The sequence below is a fragment of the Schistocerca gregaria genome, chromosome 3, assembly GCF_023897955.1.
Source record: "Schistocerca gregaria isolate iqSchGreg1 chromosome 3, iqSchGreg1.2, whole genome shotgun sequence".
Classification (NCBI taxonomy): domain Eukaryota; kingdom Metazoa; phylum Arthropoda; class Insecta; order Orthoptera; family Acrididae; genus Schistocerca; species Schistocerca gregaria.
The window spans coordinates 697,128,460-697,148,164 of NC_064922.1; the positions used below are offsets into that span (position 1 = coordinate 697,128,460).

Sequence of the window (19,705 nt, forward strand, 5' to 3'; positions counted from 1 at the left end):
GATCTCAGTTGCTGCACCGTCTAGATCCTGTATGGGTGCCAGTGTAATATACACCGCAAAACTGTCCACACTGCAGCATGGGATGAACAATTCTCATGACACAGCACGAGCACCAGCACTACAAGAGGTATGTGGTGCGTGGCCAGTTGCATCAACAGCAAACTCGTCAACAACTTCCTCCAGGATAGGACGCCTTCCTCTTCCAGGTGCCACACCAATCTCACAAATGTCTTCGAGTTTCATTATATCTTCTTTAAATCATTTAATGACTTCGGGCCTCTCCTCATATCTTTCAGTCGGCGATACTCTCGCAATGCAGTATTGTAATGGAACCGTTCATACAAAACAGTTTCACTAACAGCATATGGTCTCTCTTCTCGACAGCAATCCTGATCAGTCACATTACGGCTTCTCAAGTAGCGTGGATATCATACCGTCGTACAGCGCCAGATTTGCACCTGGTGGTCACAATTGAAACTAATTCCCTTTCCAGCGTAGATCTTTTCAGCATCAACGCATGACTACGTCTACCAAGTTTCGGCGCCATACGATAATTACCGACTACACTGGACCTTCTTGAGTAGCTGAACTTTAATTATTACCACCCGGTACGACCACCTCTAGCCTAAACTAAACTCAACAAGCACACTCTGGGTTAAACGCATTATTGGCCCTTCGGTGTATTCGATGCCTTGTATTATTTGAAACATACAAAATCGTGACTTCTACGTCAACAGTACACGCCTGCAGTCAGCTGTTGTCACGTTTGTGCGTTGTTTAGCCGACTGACGACGTGCAGCGTTATGCACCACTGTGAGTAATGGCCTGTTGCGCGGTACGCAGACTGGGTGCGATTCTCTATAGCCCCGAAGTTAACACTTTACCATAAATGACAGGAAGAGATGAATTCAGGGGTGGATTCTAGGGGTATCTGCGTATCGTCCTTTTTATCTGCTCTTGAAATAGTAGCGTCTAACTGAAACATTTATGAAGTTCAATAAATTGTGGACCAGGTTAGGTAATTTAGCCGAAACGAAGAACGATATAAATTTTAAACTGCGTTTATAGCATTTAGCATGAATTTGACCAATCATTGTAAACCAGGAAGCTCCGACTAGATAAAAGCAGGCGCGCAGTAAAATACCAACGAGAAGGTACGCTAAATAATGTTCACTTGCACCATTAACTTACGGAAATTTCGTTCAAGGTCCATAGCCCATTTCCTGTGATCAAACTAACTTTATTGTTCATAAGACCTACTCTCTCTTCAACATAACTATCGATTTTTACAAAGTCCCATGCGAGACTAACTCCGAAAAGTTTGTAAGTGTCAAAGAACTCTAGAGTAGCGACAACAGTACTGAACGCTGCTTCATCACCGTACAAACTTACGTACGACACTGACCGCTTCTGCTGATACCACCATCCAATTCGGCTGCCTTCATAAGCATCGCTGGACTGAGCCTTCGAAGCTACGTGATTACATGCCGTTCCATGACCCTGCTTTCTAACGTCTGAAAACTGCTTCAGGACGCTTACATTATTTGTTAAAATGGAGTGTCTTCACAAATATACAAGCAGTGTTGCACAGGCGCTATCAAGACAAAAAAGAAAAAACCGTCGAATTGTTTAATTCTATGTTAATTGGTATTTGATATTGACTTGTTTCATAGTAGCGTATTATATAAAGATACATGAGGGCTAAATCACTTGAATACATGTATGTATAGTGTCTTTCATATAGGAAATATTCTCCTTTTTGTCCTTTCGTGATTTACGTATTTATATTTAATGTTATTATCTATCACATTTTCTCAATAAATGTGCTTTCTTCGTCCATTTAAACGGTACCGCAACACTGTTGTGCTTCTAGCTTGAAGTGCTTTTAGGTGTCAATATGTATCGTACTGCTACTTGATTATCAACTAACGAATGGCGTAATTTTTGTTGTTGTCATCTTCACATCAAAGACTGGTTTGATGTCGCAATCCATGTTACTCTATCCTGTGTAGGCCTTTTTACCTCCGAATAATTACGGTGATCTACATCCTTGTGAACCTGCTTATTATATTCATTTTTTGGTCTCCCTCTACAATTTCTATCCACCCCCCCCCTCTCCCCGCGCACACAAATAAATGTCTTATTTCCCCAGTTCGTTACAGTACCTCCTTCTTAGTTACATGATCTACCCATCGAGTCCTCAGCATTCTGTAACACCACATTTAAAAAGCTTATGCCCTCTTGTATGAACTGTTTATCGTTCACATTTCACTTCCATACAAAGCTACGCTCCAGACAAATACCTTCAAACCAGCCTTCCTAATGCCTAAAATTACATTACATGTTGACAAATTACTCTTTTCAGAAATTCTTTTCTTGCTGTTACTAACCTCCGTTTAATATCCTCTCTACTTCGACTGTCATCAGTTATTTTACTGGCCAAATAGTAAAACTCATCAGCTACGTTTAGTGTTTCGTTTCCTGATCTAATTCACTCATAATCGCCTTATTTAATTTGACTATATTCCACTATCCTTATACTGCTTTTGTTGATTTTCATGTTATACGCACCTTTCAATACACTGTCCATTTCGTTCAACAGCTCTTCCATACCATTTGTTGTCTCTGACAGAATTACAATTTTGTATAAAATCTTCTAGTCTTTATTTCTTCTCCCAGAACTTTAATTTATTCTCCAATTTTTTAGGTTTCCTTCAATGCTTGCCCGAGATACTGGTTGAACAACATCAGGGATAGGCTTCGTTCATGTCTCAAGCCTTTCCTTTTCAAGCGTCTCGCCTTTTACAGCTGCAGTCTGGTTTCTGCACAAGTTGTAAATAACCTTTCGCTCCGTATATTTTACCCCTTTACATCCATAATTGCTAATACTATATTTCGCTCAAAATTGTCAAAATTTTCTCTAAATCTAAAAATGCTGTAAACATAGGTCTGCCTTTTCTTAACGTAAGAGTAGTCTTAAGGTAAGTATTGTCTCACGTCTTTCTACATTTCCCCGGAATCCAAACTGATCTTCCTCGAGGTCGGCTTCTACCAGTTTCTCCATTCTTCTGTAAAGTATTAGTGTCAGTGTTTAGCAATCATGACTTAAAGTGATAGGTAGTATTCATACCTGTCAGCACCTGCTTTCTTTGGAATTGGAATTATTATGTTCGTCTTGAAGGCTGAGGGTATTTCACCTGTCTCATACACATTGCAAAATAGGTGGAATAGTTTTGTCGCGACTTTGTCTCCCAAGGACATCAGTATTTCTGATGCAATGTCTTCCATTCCAGGGCACTTCTTTCGACATAAGTAGGTCAGTGACTTGTCAAATTCTTCTCGCAGTACCGTATGCCTCATCTTCATCTACAGCCTCTTACCTTTCTATATTACTTCTTTCAAGCTCATTTCTCTAGTATATCCCCTCTATATAATCCTTCCACGTCTTAGCTTTCCGTTGTATGATAAGTACTGCCAGCATCTGTAGCTGAGTGGTAAGCCTGTTGAATGTCATGCGCGGGGGCCGCGTTCGATACCATGCTGCGATCGAGAGTTTCTCCGCTCGGGAGTTCGCCGAAGTGGCGTCAGATAGAAGCTCCTTCCAGGCCATGCACGCTTGCTTCTTTTCGCAGGGGTCCACTGACACACTTTTTTGCCCATCAGCTATCGTCCTGCCTTTCCAAAAGTGTATGAAATTTTACACATTTCATCTTTAAGGTTTTTATTATTGATTTATCGACAGCCACGCCCTCTTATGCGTTGGTATTTGGCACAAGGTCTAGCTTGGAGATGACGCAACTTCGTCTCCAAAAGTCCGTCTCCAGTGTAAGTATTTTTGCTAGGTTTGTTTATTCTCCACGTTTCTGCTCTATATGCAGCAATGTTTTTAACAACTGATCGTTATGTGGCCTGTTTGGTTCTTTTTCTTATTTGTTTACTACAAACGACTAAGTTCATTTGTCGTAGGGACCTCATACTCTGTCAAATGTTATTATTTATACCAATCGCACCTTCTCCGTTTGATGGCATGTTAACTCCCAGGTACTAAAAAGGCTTACTTCCACTGCTCTTGCTGGCTCCAACCTACAGATTCTCTACGTTATTGCCACCATCCTTCACACACCGTTTTTCTCGTACTTATTGTGAGGCCCAATCTTTCACATTCTTTTAATTTCCAAAATATCCTGAAATCCTATTCCGATCATCCGGTCAACAAAAGCAAAACGAGGATAATGGAATGTAGTCGAATTAAGTCGGGTGATGCTGAGGGAATAAGATTAGGAAATGAGACACTTAAAGTAGTAAAGGAGTTTTGCTATCTGGGGAGCAAAATAACTGATGATGTTCGAAGTAGAGAGGATATAAAATGTAGACTGGCAATGGCAAGGAAAGCGTTTCTGAAGAAGGGAAATTTGTTAACATCGAGTATAGATTTAAGTGTCAGGAAGTCCTTTCTGAAAGTATTTGTGTGGTGTGTAGCCATGTATGGAAGTGAAACATGGAGTATAAATAGTTTGGACAAGAAGAGAATAGAAGTTTTCGAAATGTGGTGCTACAGAAGAATGCTGAAGATTAGATGGGTAGATCATACAACTAATGAGGAGGTATTGAATAGAATTGGGGAGAAGAGGAGTTTGTGGCACAACTTGACTAGAGGAAGGGATCGGTTGGTAGGACATGTTCTGAGGCATCAAGGGATCGCCAATTTAGTATTAGAGGGCAGTGTGGAGCGTAAAAATCGTAGAGGGAGACCAAGAGATGAATACACTAAACAGATTCAGAAGGATGTAGGTTGCAGTAGGCACTGGGAGATTAAGAAGCTTGCACAAGATAGAGTAGCATGGAGAGCTGCATCAAACCAGCCTCAGAACTGAAGTCCACAACAACAACAACAATGTGAGGCCCAATATGTCATATTCTTTTAATTTCCAAAACATCCTGATATCCTGTTCCGATCATCCGGTCGTCAGCGAAAAAAGTGTGTACTTCATCTCACACATGGTCTCTCATGCCTGCACATCTGCCACTCAGTGCTTTGAGTGCGTCCTCCACATGGATTTTAAATCTCGTCGGCGCGACGGTACAACCTTACCATAGCCATTTTGTAACAGAAAACTCCAGTGATACTGATTTCCTATATATACGATGACCGTAACTTGTTCTCGAAAGAACTGTTACTATTGATGACGTGCAACTTTCCCACGGTTCGTTTGTACAAGCTTTTACTAAAAATTAAATATTAAATTTTAACGTGTGACCCACGTACACTCTCTCAATCATTCTCACGCACTCATACGCAAAATATAATCGAATAATAATTTGACCGATTTTTGATTACATAATGCACAGTGACTAAAGTTTTAAGAAGAAAATTCTAATTAATTGACTTTCATTCACTGATAACTTTGGAATGGCTTCAAATGATAATGAAAATCAATCTGAAAAATAATAAATAAAAATCTGAAATTTTCACATCATCATTCCACGAATAACAAAAGGCTGTGTACCAAATTTGTACAAAATTGGATACTTCCTAATATGGATTATTTTGATTCGTCGAGGGTATGAATCTTTGTATGCACAGAATGTTACGCTGTGCAGTTCTCACGGCAGGCACCGTCAGCTATGCTGTGAGCAAAGCGGAAAAAACATATCCATCCTGCACCCACAGTACTAGACGGGTGCGTGCGTTACTGCAACGAAGGTCGTCTCATAATAACTTGCTGCATTACAGAGTGGCTTAATAATCCCATTTGCACCTGCTGGATCGTTTCATTAATCTGATTCTACGATTTTGTGTATATCTTGTATTTGTTTGCTAATAGCTTTGGAGGCTCTAAAAATTGGCTCTTTCTTCTTTAAGCACCCCGGTGAAGATACGGGTATAACCATTCCGTTCCTCCGTACTTTATCCCTTTTTCGTTTTTTCATTTACCTCTGTTAATTCCAAATTACATTCTCTTATTTCCTGACACACTTCCTCACTTTTATTGGCAATCCCCTGGATATTCCGAGGTTTTGTATGTGTAAAGAAAAATAATCTGAGAATTACACTCTGTAATAGGATACATCACGCTTGTGCTTGAAAGTGACTTACGGTCGAAATTAGGTAATTGCACAATTAAAATAAAGAATGTTAACGTCACAGCCTACAACAGACCACCTTTCCCTTTGTAAAGATTAGTGTCGCGTTCTCTTGTAACAAACAGACTCTTTTCGATTTCACTGAAGAAGTGGGATTATTGGGTAAAATTCTTTTAGCTAACATAGGTGTGCCGTCGACGTTGGATAGAAAGGGATTGGTCCCATGTGAAGAGGTGGGGTTATTGAGTAAAATTCATTTGACTAGTATTGACGGGCCCTTTTCACTGGGTAGGTTTGAAACAGGCAGAATAAGAGAGGGGGAACGTTTGTTCCAATTTTGTCTGCAGGCAATGTTTGTATTGCAAATAAACTTATGACGCTTCCACCGGATGTTGTGCAAATCCCACAATATTTCAAAGATACAACTGTTGGACATCTTCAGGTGGTGGCACATGCTGTTGTCATTGGTCCAATTTTTCATGCCAGGAACAGGCCATACGCGTGCGCGGGAAGACGCTTGCAGCTGGAGACAGCGGCGCTCATAGTGCCCCATTCCAGGAGCCGCAGAAAGGCCTTCCGCGCGTGAGCTGTGGGCAAAGACTGTGCTGCGGACAATCCTGTGGTTAAAAGATGAATTAAGTCTCTACAGTGCGTTGCATCGTGGCATGAATCGGAAGTTCTTCCGTTACCGCACATTCCACACTATGTTTTAACCACGTATGCAGTTATCATTCGTTAATACGTTCGCTTACAGCCCCAGTTTCGCCTATATACCTCTGCCACACGCCATTTCATAGTCTCCCATAATGTGGAGGTAAGCATGTGCCTCCACTTTGTGCCGGAAAAACATTTTCGTTTTGTTTTGACTGAAAAAAGAGGTCTACAGATATTTTTCCCTAGAATACTGCTGACGCGGTCAGTAATTCCAGAAAGGAAAGGTAACCCAAAACAGCATAGTTGATACATCGTTCAAAAGTCCTGTCAGTGGACAAACTGTCATAGCTGTTCGCCTTTAATGTCTTCTTTAAGAACTCCAACCCCAATTACAATCTGTTAAGTGTCACTGGTTAGGAAGGCACGTGGATGAAAGCCTCTAGATTCACATAAGAAATATAAGCCTTCAGTTCTCCCGATGACTTTATAATTCTATCAGTCGTGACAACGGACTTTGAGGAACAGTTGAGCCGAATGTATTGCACTTTTAAAATAGGTGTTAAGGTGAACATCAATGAAAGTAAAGCAAGTAGTTGAATTAAATCAGGCAGTACTGTGAGAATTAGTTTACAAAAGAGGTACTGAATCTAGCAGACGAGGTTTGCTATTTGGGAAGCCAAATAGCTGAAGATAACCGAAGTAGACGGGGTATAAGATACCATCTGAAGTTATTTGTCTGTCGCGTGACTTTGGCTGGGAGTGAAACGTCGACAGTAAATAGGTCAGTCATGAACAAAATGAAATCTTTAAAATGTGGGTGCTACAGAGGAATGCTGAAGACTACGTAGGTTGATCGGATAACTAATGTCATGATACTGAATCGAACTGGGGAAAAAATAAATTTCCGACAAAACTTCCTAAAAGAAGATATAGGTAGACAGGACTCATTCAGAAGTACCATGGAATCTTCAGCTTGGCAATGGAGAGCAGTAAAGTGAGGAAAAATCGGAAAGGGAGATCAAGACTAGGATTCAGCAATAAGGTTCAAATTCATTTTGGTTGCCGTAATTATGCTGGGATGAAGGGGCTTGCATAGAATTTCCTAGCGTCTAAAACTGCATCAAATCACTCTTCGGACTGAAGACAAAAACAACAACAACATCCACTTACAGAGTGTGTTACTCTAAAAAAAATCACTATAAACTAACCTTCAATACAGTATCTTTCCTGGGAGATATATAATGTGTCACTTACCATTTAAGTTTACTCACTATGACACTTAAGCAAAAGTGTTTTGAAATTACTGTTTATTCATATTACAAAAAGATGTAGCATTTGGCCTGGAAAGTTCTTCAAATTCGTTTTTCATTTTCATCCGTCCTAATTTCACAAACTCACATGAAGAAATTTTTACATCTTCATATCACATGATCCTGTATCATACATTATACCAGGAACTTGTCAATATCTCTTATAATCAAGCTATGTCACATTATGGCTGAAGTTTTAAGCTGCTACTGTGTGGCTGGTCCCGGCGGAGGTTCGAGTCCTCCCTCGGGCATGGGTGTGTGTGTTTTTTCTTAGGATAATTTAGGTTCAGTAGTGTGTAGCCTTAGCGACTGATGACTTTGACAGTTAAGTCTCATAAGATTTCACACACACTTTAACATTTTTGTAAGCTGCTAAATAAATTTGGGAAAGATATAAGTGCTAAATTTTTTGACATGTATTTTTAACTGCTGATAAAAAACATTGTAACACTCAAACATTAACCAAGAGGAATTACCTGTCTCCTACTTTTTATGAAAGCTCATTTAACGATGATGAAATGTGACATCGTTTACCACTGAGAAATTTATTCAGTGAAACGAACTAAATAATCAGTGATATGCATATCCGATGCTTGCCAGAATGCCCATATAACTTGTACACGTACTCACCATGAATGTGTGTAAATGATTAGAGTTTTAATTATCTGGGACAAGTAAAACAGCCGCCAGTGTGCATTAATCTTGTTACCGGACATGGGTCGTAAAGAGAATCAGATTTTGAGTGACCACTGTGAAGAACACGTAGATGCTAAGTACTAATGTGAGAGCGTTATCAGCATTTAACAGAGTTTGATGGTGGCACCATTGCGAGTGTCCATTCGGCTGGCTGGTCGAATCTTGCAATATTGAGATAGGGGGGCGTTCGGACGTGACGATACTCCCATGTGAGACTCCATAGGAAAGTGAGGGCAGGCGGCCTCTCCCTCAACGTTCTTGTCAACCACCACAAGAACGAAACGCGATACTGTGCACCAAGTACATCGTAGCACACTCATATCGCCGCCTGCCATTCGAACACAAGTGGCGGCATCCCAGCAACATTCTGCGTAACTCTGCACCATTAGTCTGATTGTGATGCTAGCAGCACAGAGACCAGGGGCTTACCCTCCTATCAGTAGGCTGCCTTATTATTATTTTTTTTCCATCTGTCCTCTCACTGGCTTGATGCGGCCCGTCACGGATTCCTCTCCTATGCTAAACTCTCCATTTCGTAGCAGCACTTGTAACCTATGTTCTCTATTATTTGCTGGATGTATTCCAATCTCTGCCTTCCTCTACAGTTTTTGCGCTCTACAGTTTCCTCTACTACCATGGAGGTCATTCCATAATGTCTTAACAGATGTCCTACCATCCTGTCAATTCTCCTTACCACTGTTTTCCACATGTTTCTTTCCTCTCTGATTCTGCGCACAACCTCCTCATTCCTTATCTTACCAGTTCACCTAATTTTCAACATTCGTCTGTAATGCCACAACTCAAATGCTCCGATTTTCTTCTGTTCTAGTTTTTCCACAGACCAGATTTCACTACCATACAATGCTGTACTTCAGACGTACATACTTAGAAATTTCTTCCTCAAATTAAGGCCGATATTTGATATTAATAGACCTCTCTTGGCCAGGAATGCCCTTTTTGCAGTCTGCTTTTGATGTCCTCCTTGCTCCGTCCGTCATTGGTTATTTTACTGCCTAGGTAGCAAAATTCTTTAACTTCATCTACTTCGTGTTCACCAATCCGGATACGAAGTTTCTCGCTGTTCTCATTTCTACTACTTCTCATTACCTTCGTCTTTCTTCGATTTACTCTCAATTCGTACTCCGTACTCATTAGACTGTTCATTACGTTCAGCAGATCATTTAATTCTTCTTCACTTTCACTCAGGATAGCAATGTCATCAGCGAATCGTATCATTGATATCCTTTCACCTGGAATTTTACTCCCACTCCTGAACTTTTCTTTTATTTCCATCATTGCTTCCTCGATGTACAGATTGAAGAGTAGGGGCGAGAGGCTACAGCCTTGTCTTACACCCTTCTTAATACGAACACTTCGTTCTTGATCGTCCACTCTTATTATTCCCTCTTGGTTGTTGTACATATTGTATATGACCCGTCTCTCCCTATAGCTTACCCCTACTTTTTTCAGAATCTCGAACAGCTTGCACCATTTATATTGTCGAACGCTTTTTCCAGGTCGACAAATCCTATGAATTGTTCCTTAGCGTTGCTTCCATTATTAGCCGTAACGTCAGAATTGCCTCTCTCGTTCCTTTACTTTTCCTAAAGCCAAACTGATCGACACCTAGCGCATTCTCAATTTTCTTTTCCATTCTTCTGTATATTATTCTTCTAAGTAACTTGGATTGTGCGATAATTCTCGCACTTTCAGCTCTTTCCCTCTTCGAAATTGTGTGGATGATGCTTTTGCAAATGTCAGATGGTATGTCGCCAGAATTCTGATGAAATATTATCTATCCCCTCTGCCTTATTTGATGATAAAACCTCCAAGGCTCTTTTAAATTCTGGTTCTAATATTGGATCCCCTATCTCTTCTAAATCGACTCCTGTTTCTTCTTCTATCACAGCAGAAAAATCTCCCTTCTCATAGTGGCTTTCAATGTATTCTTTCCTCCTATCCGCTCTCTCCTCTGCATTTAACTGTGGCTTCCCGTTGCACTCTTAATATTATCACCCTTGCTTTTAATGTCACCGAAGACTGTTTTGACTTTTCTGTATGTTGAATCTGTCCTTCTGACAATCATTTCTTTTTCGATGTCTTCACATTTTTCCTGCAGCCATTTCGTCTTAGCTTCCCTGCACTTCCTATTTATTTCATTCCTCAGCGACTTGTATTTCTGTATTCCTGAGTTTCCCGGGACATGTTTGTACTTCCTCCTTTCATCGATCAATTTAAGCATTTCTTCTGTTACCCATGGTCTCTTCGCATTTACCTCCTTTATACCTATGTCTTCCTTCCCAACTTCTGTGATGGCTCTTTTTAGATATGTCCGTTCTTTTTCACCTGTAGTGCCTACTGAGTTATTACATATTGCTGTATCTAAAGCCTTAGAGAACTTCAACCGTATCTCGTCATTCTTTAGTACTTCCGTATCCCACTTATTTGCGTGTTGATTCCTCCTGACTCATGTCTTAAACATCAGCCTATTCTTCATTACTAGTACATTGTCACCTGAGTCTATTTCTGCTCCTGGGTATACCTTACAATCCAGCATTTGATTTGAGAATCTCTGTCTGATCATGATGTAATCTAACTAAAGTCCCCGGCCCTTTCCAAGTATACCTCCTCCTCTTGTGATTCCTGAAAAAGAGTATTCGCTATTACTAGTTGAAACTTGTTACCCATATTCACCTGTAACCTTTACTTCTACTCCTTCCCCTACAACTGCATTCCAGTCCCCCATATTAGATTTTCGTCATCCTTTAAATACTGTATTACCCGTTCAACATCCTCCTACACTTTCTCTATCTGTTCATCTTCAGCTTGCGACGTCGGCATGTATACAAGAACTATCGTTGTCAGTGTTGGTTTGCTGTCGATTCTGATAAGAATAACCCTGTCACTGAACTGTTCACAGTCCTGCCTTCCTGTTTATAACGAATCCTACGCCGGTTACACCATTTCCTGCTGCTACTGATGTTACTGATGTTACCCTATACTCATCTGACCAGAAATGCTTGTCTTCTTTCCGCTTCAGTTCACTCACCCTACTATATCTACCGGGTGATCAAAAAGCCATTATAATTTTGAAAAATTAATAAACCACGGAATAGTGTAGATAGAGAAGTAAAAATTGAGACACATGCTTGGAATGACATGAGGTTTTATTAGAATCACTCCATATTGCTAGACGCGAGAAAGACCTCTTGGGCGCGTCGTTTGGTGATGATCGCGTGCTCAGCCGCCACTTTCGTCATGCTTGGCCTCCCAGGTCCCCAGACCTCAGTCAGTGCGATTATTGGCTTTGGGGTTACCTGAAGTCGCAAGTGTATCGTTATCGACCGACATCTCTAGGGATGCTGAAAGGCAACATCCGACGCCAATGCCTCACCATAACTCCGGACGTGCTTTACAATGATGTTCACAACATTATTCCTTGACTACAGCTATTGTTGAGGAATGATGGTGGACACATTGAGCATTTCCTGTAAAGAACATCATCTTTGCTTTGTCTTACTTTGTTATGCTAATCATTGCTATTCTGATCAGATCAAGCGCCATCTGACGGACATTTTTTGAACTTTTATATTTTTTTTGTTCTAATAAAACCCCATGTCATGCCAAGCATGTGTGTTAATTTGTACCTCTCTATCTACATTATTCCGTGATTTGTTCAGTTTTCAAATTTATACTGACTTTTGGATCACCCGGAAGATTGGGCCTTTGCATTTTCCTTTCCAGATTTTCTAGTTTCCCTGCCACTTTCAGGCTCCTGACATTCCACGCCCCAACTCGTAGAATGTTGGTTATTCAATCTTCTTCTCATGGTAAGCTCCCCCTTGGCAGTCCCCTCCTGGATATCCCAGTGGGGGACTATTCCGGAATCTTTTGCCAATGAAGAGATCGTCTTGACCCTTCTTCAATTACAGGCCACATGTCCTGTGGATACACGTTACATGTCTTTATTGCAGTGGTTTCCATTGCCTTCTGCATCCTCATGCCGTCGATCATTGCTGATTCTTCCACATTTATGGGGCAGTTGGCCACCCCTAGGACAAGAGAATGCCCTGAACCTCTGTCCGCTCCTCTGCCCTTTTTGACAAGGCTGTCGGGAGAATGAGGGTGACTTCTTATGCCGGAAGTCTTCGGCTGCCAATCACAATTTAAGCAGAGGCGGGATTCGAATACGGGACCGAAAACGTTTTGATGATGAATTTCATCTCATTTTGTTTTACATTGTTCGTTGAATTTTGTTCGTGGCGGACGTCCGAGGACACTTGTTCAGGTTGGTCGTTGATCCGTTTACTCAGTTTTTTATTACAGAGGGTAGCTAAACCCTCTGACCGAATACGCTGAGCTGACGTGCTGGCACCCTAGACCACGGGTGTCGTTGGTATCACAACACATATTCCACCGTTTTGATTGGTGCCGTTATCGGGAAGCATGGGCTGCTGGAGAATACCGTCACATTCTGTCCAGCAATGAATAATCCCGGTTCTGCACTACTCTGGATAACCATCGTCGGCGAGTATTGCGAGAACCTGAGGAGAAGTTCCATTGTTCCTACGTTTTGGACAGGCCGGAGGTGCTTGTCCTGGCGTCATAGTGTGAGGAGCCGTCAGATACGACTTCATGTCACGGCTGGTAGTTATTGTAATTTTGACGACCTAACTGTTTGTCACTTATGTTACCTCTCATATGACAGTGTGGTTGTGAAATTATTGGACAGGACAATGCTCGTCCACACCTGGCAAATGTCTGTATGAATTGTTTGCGTGATGTTGAGGCACTCCTGTGACATGCAAGATCCTCAGACCTATCCCTGATGAAGGAACGTAGGACCAGCTCGAACCTCAACTCCATCCCAGCGCCCATATCGAGGGCATCAAGGCCCAGTTGCACTTCCTGGCCAGCTTGCCTCAGGGGAGGACACAGCAGTCTTAGAACACCCACCGCAACCAAGTTAGTGGTGTATCCAGGCCAGAGGGGTTCCAAGGCCGTACTCAAAAGTGGGTCCACACCACCAAGTTCGTTGTACATTTGACTCAACCCGTAAAGTTTCCTCTTCCTCTTCTGTATGCTTCACTTTTTTGTCAGGCCGTATAATTGCAAAGAAAGCAACAGAAGCAAACAAAAACATATGTCTTGATGCTGAATTGACTCTGAAGCAAAATGAACAGTACTGCTTTGTGGGTTCTAATATTAAGACGCTTCCAGTCTAGTAACTACAAAAAGGTAACACCTTTTCAAGTGCTCGTAACTAAGTGAGACACTGCATTTTTATTCCTATAATGATATTTTATTCTACCGTCTTCAATACTATTTTTACGTGCTTATCGATTTAGTAACTGGTTTTTCTTCTTCCAGGAGTGGTTCTTCTGCCCTATTGCTCCATTCCATCCAGTGATAGAAAAACATCATAAAGATGCATTTCTGTCAGAAAACATGTTGGACCTAAAGCCTCATTCTTTTATTCCATGGGTTGTGGGTGTGACTAAAGAGGAAGGAGCCTTATTTACTGGAGGTAATCTCTCTTTCTGTTGTTATATTCATGTGCACTTAGACTTACGCTTGGTTTGTGAAATTTTTGAGGTCATAATATAGATGAAAGAAGGAAGACCAAAAACATTTCACCAAAATTATAAAAGGTTTTAAAAAACAAAATGAACAGACTTGTGATTGGTTTAGACTGACTGTAGGTCAAAAATCATTTAGAGATTATATGTATTCTCGAATAACAATGAACCACTGAAGTGAGAATGCTAGATGTCTATATGATTTAGCACTCAGTTATTACTGGTCAGGTATGAAGGGACGAGCAATTTCTTATTAAAATTATGAGGGAAACTAATACAAATATTCTGATATGCTTGGACAGACGCGGGGACAGTATTATGAAATTTGTGTTACAGACATAGAAATTACTCGAAATTTATTAACATTTCCCACCCAGTCTTCGAAGCATGTTACATGTAGTAAAAAAAAATTTAATTATCTGTTAACGTTCAGTTACTGAAGCCCATATGCAAGTCTCAAAACGGTTTAACTGTAGTGAGATGTATTTAGTTTCTTCTACACATGTCTACTTAAAATTTTTGGGAAACTGTGACAGCAAAGATATCACACTGCCATTTTTTACACTCTCTGTCTTCCTTTTGCTAAGTGATTTTACAATGGTGCTCTGGTCTTTGTAAGCCTACCTGACAATTCAACACACATATGAGAACGTTTACCTTTCAGTGATTCGATTAATTAACTCGTTTTTCTCCTTTCTTTCCCCTATCGTTGCATTTGACATAATAGTTTGAGAAGACCAGCCTTTAAATGTTAACCACTACTTCTTGTACCAACAAAATTTGATTTATCTTGTCAATTACTGACAAGAAAAGTTTATTAAATGTTTTGCACAACTATGGTGGCTCAGTGTTTGTATAACAGGCCAAAATAGATATATTAGTTAGTTGTTCATATTTCTGATAAATGTTATGATATAGAATGTAGCAATGGAACAAACAAGCATCAATAACATAACACAAATATATCCTATACAGGGTGGTCCATTGATCGTGACCGGGCCATATATCTCACGAAATAAGCGTCAAACGAAAAAACTACAAAGAACGAAACTTGTGTAGCTTGAAGGGGAAACCAGATGGCGCTATGGTTGGCTCTGTAGATGGCGCTGCCATAGATCAAACGGATATCAACTGCGTTTTTTAAATAGGAACCCCCATTTCTATTACATATTCGTGTAGTACGTAAAGAAATATGAATGTTTTGGTTGGACCACTTTTTTCGCTTTGTGACAGATGGCGCTGTAATGGTCACAAGCAATGGCTCACAATTTTAGAAGAACAGTTGGTAACAGGTAGGTTTTTTAAACTGAAATGCAGGATGTAGGTACGTTTGAACATTTTATTTCGGTTGTCCAATGTGATACATGTACCTTTGCGAACTTATCATTTCTGAGAACGCATGCTGTTATAGCGTGATTACCTGTAAATACCACATTAATGCAAAAATGCTAAAAATGATGTCCATCAACCTCAATGCATTTGGTAATACGTATAACGACATTCCTCTCAACAGCGAGTAGTTCACCTTCCGTAATGCATTGAGAAAGCGCTGACGCATGTTGTCAGGCGTTGTCGGTGGATCACGATAGCAAATATCCTTCAACTTTCCCCACAGAAAGAAATTCGTGGACGTCATATCCGGGCCATGATATGGTGCTTCGACGAACAATCCACCTGTCATGAAATATGCTGTTCAATACCGCTTCAACCGCACGCAAGCTATGTGCCGGACATCCACCATGTTGAAAGTACACCGCCATTCTCTCATGCAGTGAAACATCGTGTAGTAACATTGGTAGAACATTACGTAGGAAATCAGCATACATTGCACTATTTAGATTGCCATCGATAAAACGGGGGCCAATTTTACTTCCTCCCATAATGTAGCACCATACAATAACCCACCAAGGTCGCTGATGTTCCACTTGTCGCAGCCATTGTGGATTTTCCGTTGCCCAATAGTGCATATTATGCCGGTTTACGTTGCCGCTGTTGGTTACTGACGCTTACTCGCGAAATAGAACGCGTGTAGAAAATCTGTCATCGTCCCGTAATTTCTCTCGTGCCCAGTGGCAGAACTGTACATGACGTTCAAAGTTGTCGCCATGCATTCTCAACACCGACGTTTTTGAGATTCCCGATTCTCGCGCAATTTCTCTGCTACTGATGTGGGGATTAGCCGCGACAGCAGCTAAAACACCTACTTGGGCATCATCATTTGTTGCGGGTCGTGGTTGACTTTTAACATGTGGCTGAACACTTTCTGTTTCCTTAAATAATGTAACTACCCAGCGAACGGTCCGGACACTTGGATGATGTCGTCCAGGATACCGAGCAGCATATATAGCACACGCTCATTGGGCATTTTGATCACAATAGCCATACATCAACACGATATCGACCTTTTCTGCAATTGGTAAACGGTGCATTTTAACACGGGTAATGTATCACGAAGCAAATACAGTCCGTACTGACGGAATGTTACGTGATACCACGTACTTATACGTTTGTGACTATTACAGCGCCATCTATCACAAAGCGAAGAAAGTGGTTCAACTAAAACATTCATATTTCTTTACGTACTACACGAATATGTAATAAAAATGGGGGTTCCTATTTTTATAAAAAAAACGCAGTTAATACCCGTTTGGCCTATGAGAGCGCCATCTAGCGGGCCAACCATAGCGCCATGTGGTTTCCCCCTTCAGGCTGGACGAGTTTCGTTCTTTGTAGTTTTTTCGTTTGATACTTATTTCGTGAGATATTTGGCCCGGTCACTATCAATGGACCACCCTGTACAAGACAACAAGTGTCTGGCGCAGTTGTTAGATCGGTTATGCTGCTACAATATTAAGTGAGTTTGAGAATGGTGTTGAGGTCCACGAGCGAGCGACGGGACCAGCATCTCCGAGGTAGCGATGATGTGGCGATTTTCCCGTGTGAATATTTTACGGGTGTACTGTGAACAACACGAATCCGGTAAAACATCGAATCTGCGACATCGCTGCTGCCAAAAAAAGATCCTGCCAGAATGGGATCAACAACGACTAAAGAGACTCGGTCAACGTGACAGAAGTACAACACTTCCGCAAATTGCTGCAGATTTCAATGCTCGGCCATCAACAAGTGTCAGCGGGCAAACCATTCAACGAAACATCATCGATAAGGGCTTTAGGAGCCGAAAGCCCATTCTTGTACTCTTCATGACTGCACGACACAAAGCTTTAGTCCTTGCCTGCGAATGTCGACAGCCACTTTGGATTGTTGATGACTGGAAACATGTTGACTGGTCAGACATGTGTCGTTTCAAACTCTATCGAGAGGATGGAAGTGCACGGGTACGGAGACACCCTCATGAATCCATGGATCCTGCATGTCAGCAGGGGACTGTTGAAGCTGGTGGAGCGCCTGTAATGGTGTGGGAAGTGTACATTTGGTGTCATATGGGACCTCTGATACGTTTAGATACGACTCTGACAGGCGACACGTATGTAAGCATTCTGTCTGATCACCTTCATCCCTTCATGTCAGTTTTGAATTCCGACGGACTTGGGAAACTTCAGCACGACAATGTGACACTCCACACGTCCTGAATTGCTACAGAGTGGCTCCAGGAACATTCCACTAGCCACCAAATTACCCAGACATGAACATTATTGGGCATATCTGGGATGCCTTGCAACATACTGTTCAGTAGAGAACTAGAAGCCGTCGTGCTCTTGTGGATTTATGGACAGTCCTGCAGTATTCATGGTGTCAGTTCCCTCCAGCACTACTGCAGACATTAGTCGAGTTCATGCCACGTCGTGTTGCGGCACTTCTGCTGTCTCGCGAGGGTCATACAAAAATGTTCAAATGTATGTGCATTCCTAAAGGACCAAATTGCTGAGGTCATCGGTCCCTAGACTTACTCACTACTTAGACTAACTCATGCTAAGAGCAACACACACACACATGCTCCGGCGGTAGGGGCGGCGCAGTCCGTGACATGGCGCCTCAAACTACGCGGCCACTCCAAGCGGGGAGGGTTCTACACGATTTTAGGCAGGTGGACCGGTTTCTTTGACTCTTTGATATATCTATATAGGGTGAGTCACTAACTTTTGCCACCAAGAATAACTCCGAGTGTGACAGGAGCTGAGAAGTTTGTAGGACAGCAGGGGTCATAATTGGGGGAATTAGTTTTTTGTTGCTAGGCGGGGTCGCTTAAGGGATATGAAGGTTGACTCTGTTTTCTTTTTTAATGAGATGCGATAGATTGGTTCTCATTTTCTGATCGGCTATCGAGACGAATCAAATGATGTGTAACAGTAAGGTCTTCGAAGGTCAACAAAGTTCACGACGGTGGCATGAACGTCCATTTACAGAAGGTGTTCGAAGTGATGACCATTGGTATCAATGCAGTGCTGCAATCTTCTTATCATAGATTGAGTGGTATTCCTTATCATATCGAAGCACAAGCTCTGACAATTCCCCATCGCATATCTTCAGGTGTGGATGGAACGTCTTTATAAACAATGTCCTTTACGAATCCCTACAAGAAAGAATCCAGAGGCGTTAAGTCTGGCGAACGAGCCGGCCACGACACATCTCTCCACTGTCCAATTTAACTATTTGGGAATTTTCTCTGCAACTCATTTCTAGCCATTAGCGAAATATCTGCCGGACACCCATCGTGTTGATACCACATTCTGTTCCTTGTTCGTAAAGATTTTTTTTTCAACAATAGACCTAATATTTCTTGCAGGAATGTGATATACTTCATACCATTAAGATTTCCATCGATGAAATAGGAACATATGATTCTGTCCGCCAGAATCCCACACCATACATTCACCGACCACGGTTTTTGGTGTGCAACTTGCCGCAGCCAACATGGATTTCCAGTTGCCCCTAATGCATGTTATGCAAATAAACATTTCCATGGTTCGTGAATGTAACCTCGTCAGTAAATAAAATCAAATTAATAAAGATGTCATCACTCTGAATCTGAAGGTGAGGCAACCGGCAGAACAACGCCACGCATACGATCCGTACCAGTTAATCCTTCATGGAGACTGATATGCTAAAGGTGACGTTTATGGCGATGTAGAACACGAACAACACTACTCTGGCTCATGCCAGATTCCCTTGCGATTTGACGCGAACTAACAAAAGGCTCTCGAAACACAGTGGCAAGAGTATCAATTTCTGTTTCCTTGGTAGTAACTTTCCTTTGACGGATACGTTTCTGATGCGTTAATGATCCAGATATTCTCAATTTATCATACACATATTTCAATATACGACGTGTGTAGTGAGTACATTGAGGATATCTTTCAGCGTATAAGTTTCTTGCTCTCACTGAATTTCGTTGGCATTCTGAGTAAATGAGAAGAACAT

At 41.4% G+C, this 19,705-nt stretch overlaps 1 protein-coding gene across 1 annotated transcript in view; it reads left to right on the top strand.

Moving 5' to 3' along the window:
- Window positions 1-19,705, top strand: part of LOC126354702 (juvenile hormone esterase-like) — a 127,278-nt gene that overhangs the window by 52,304 nt on the left and 55,269 nt on the right. Inside the window, exon 6 of the mRNA XM_050004521.1 lies at window positions 14,115-14,271. Within this exon, the coding sequence (XP_049860478.1) occupies window positions 14,115-14,271 (157 nt within the window). The remainder of the gene's footprint in view (window positions 1-14,114; window positions 14,272-19,705) is intronic.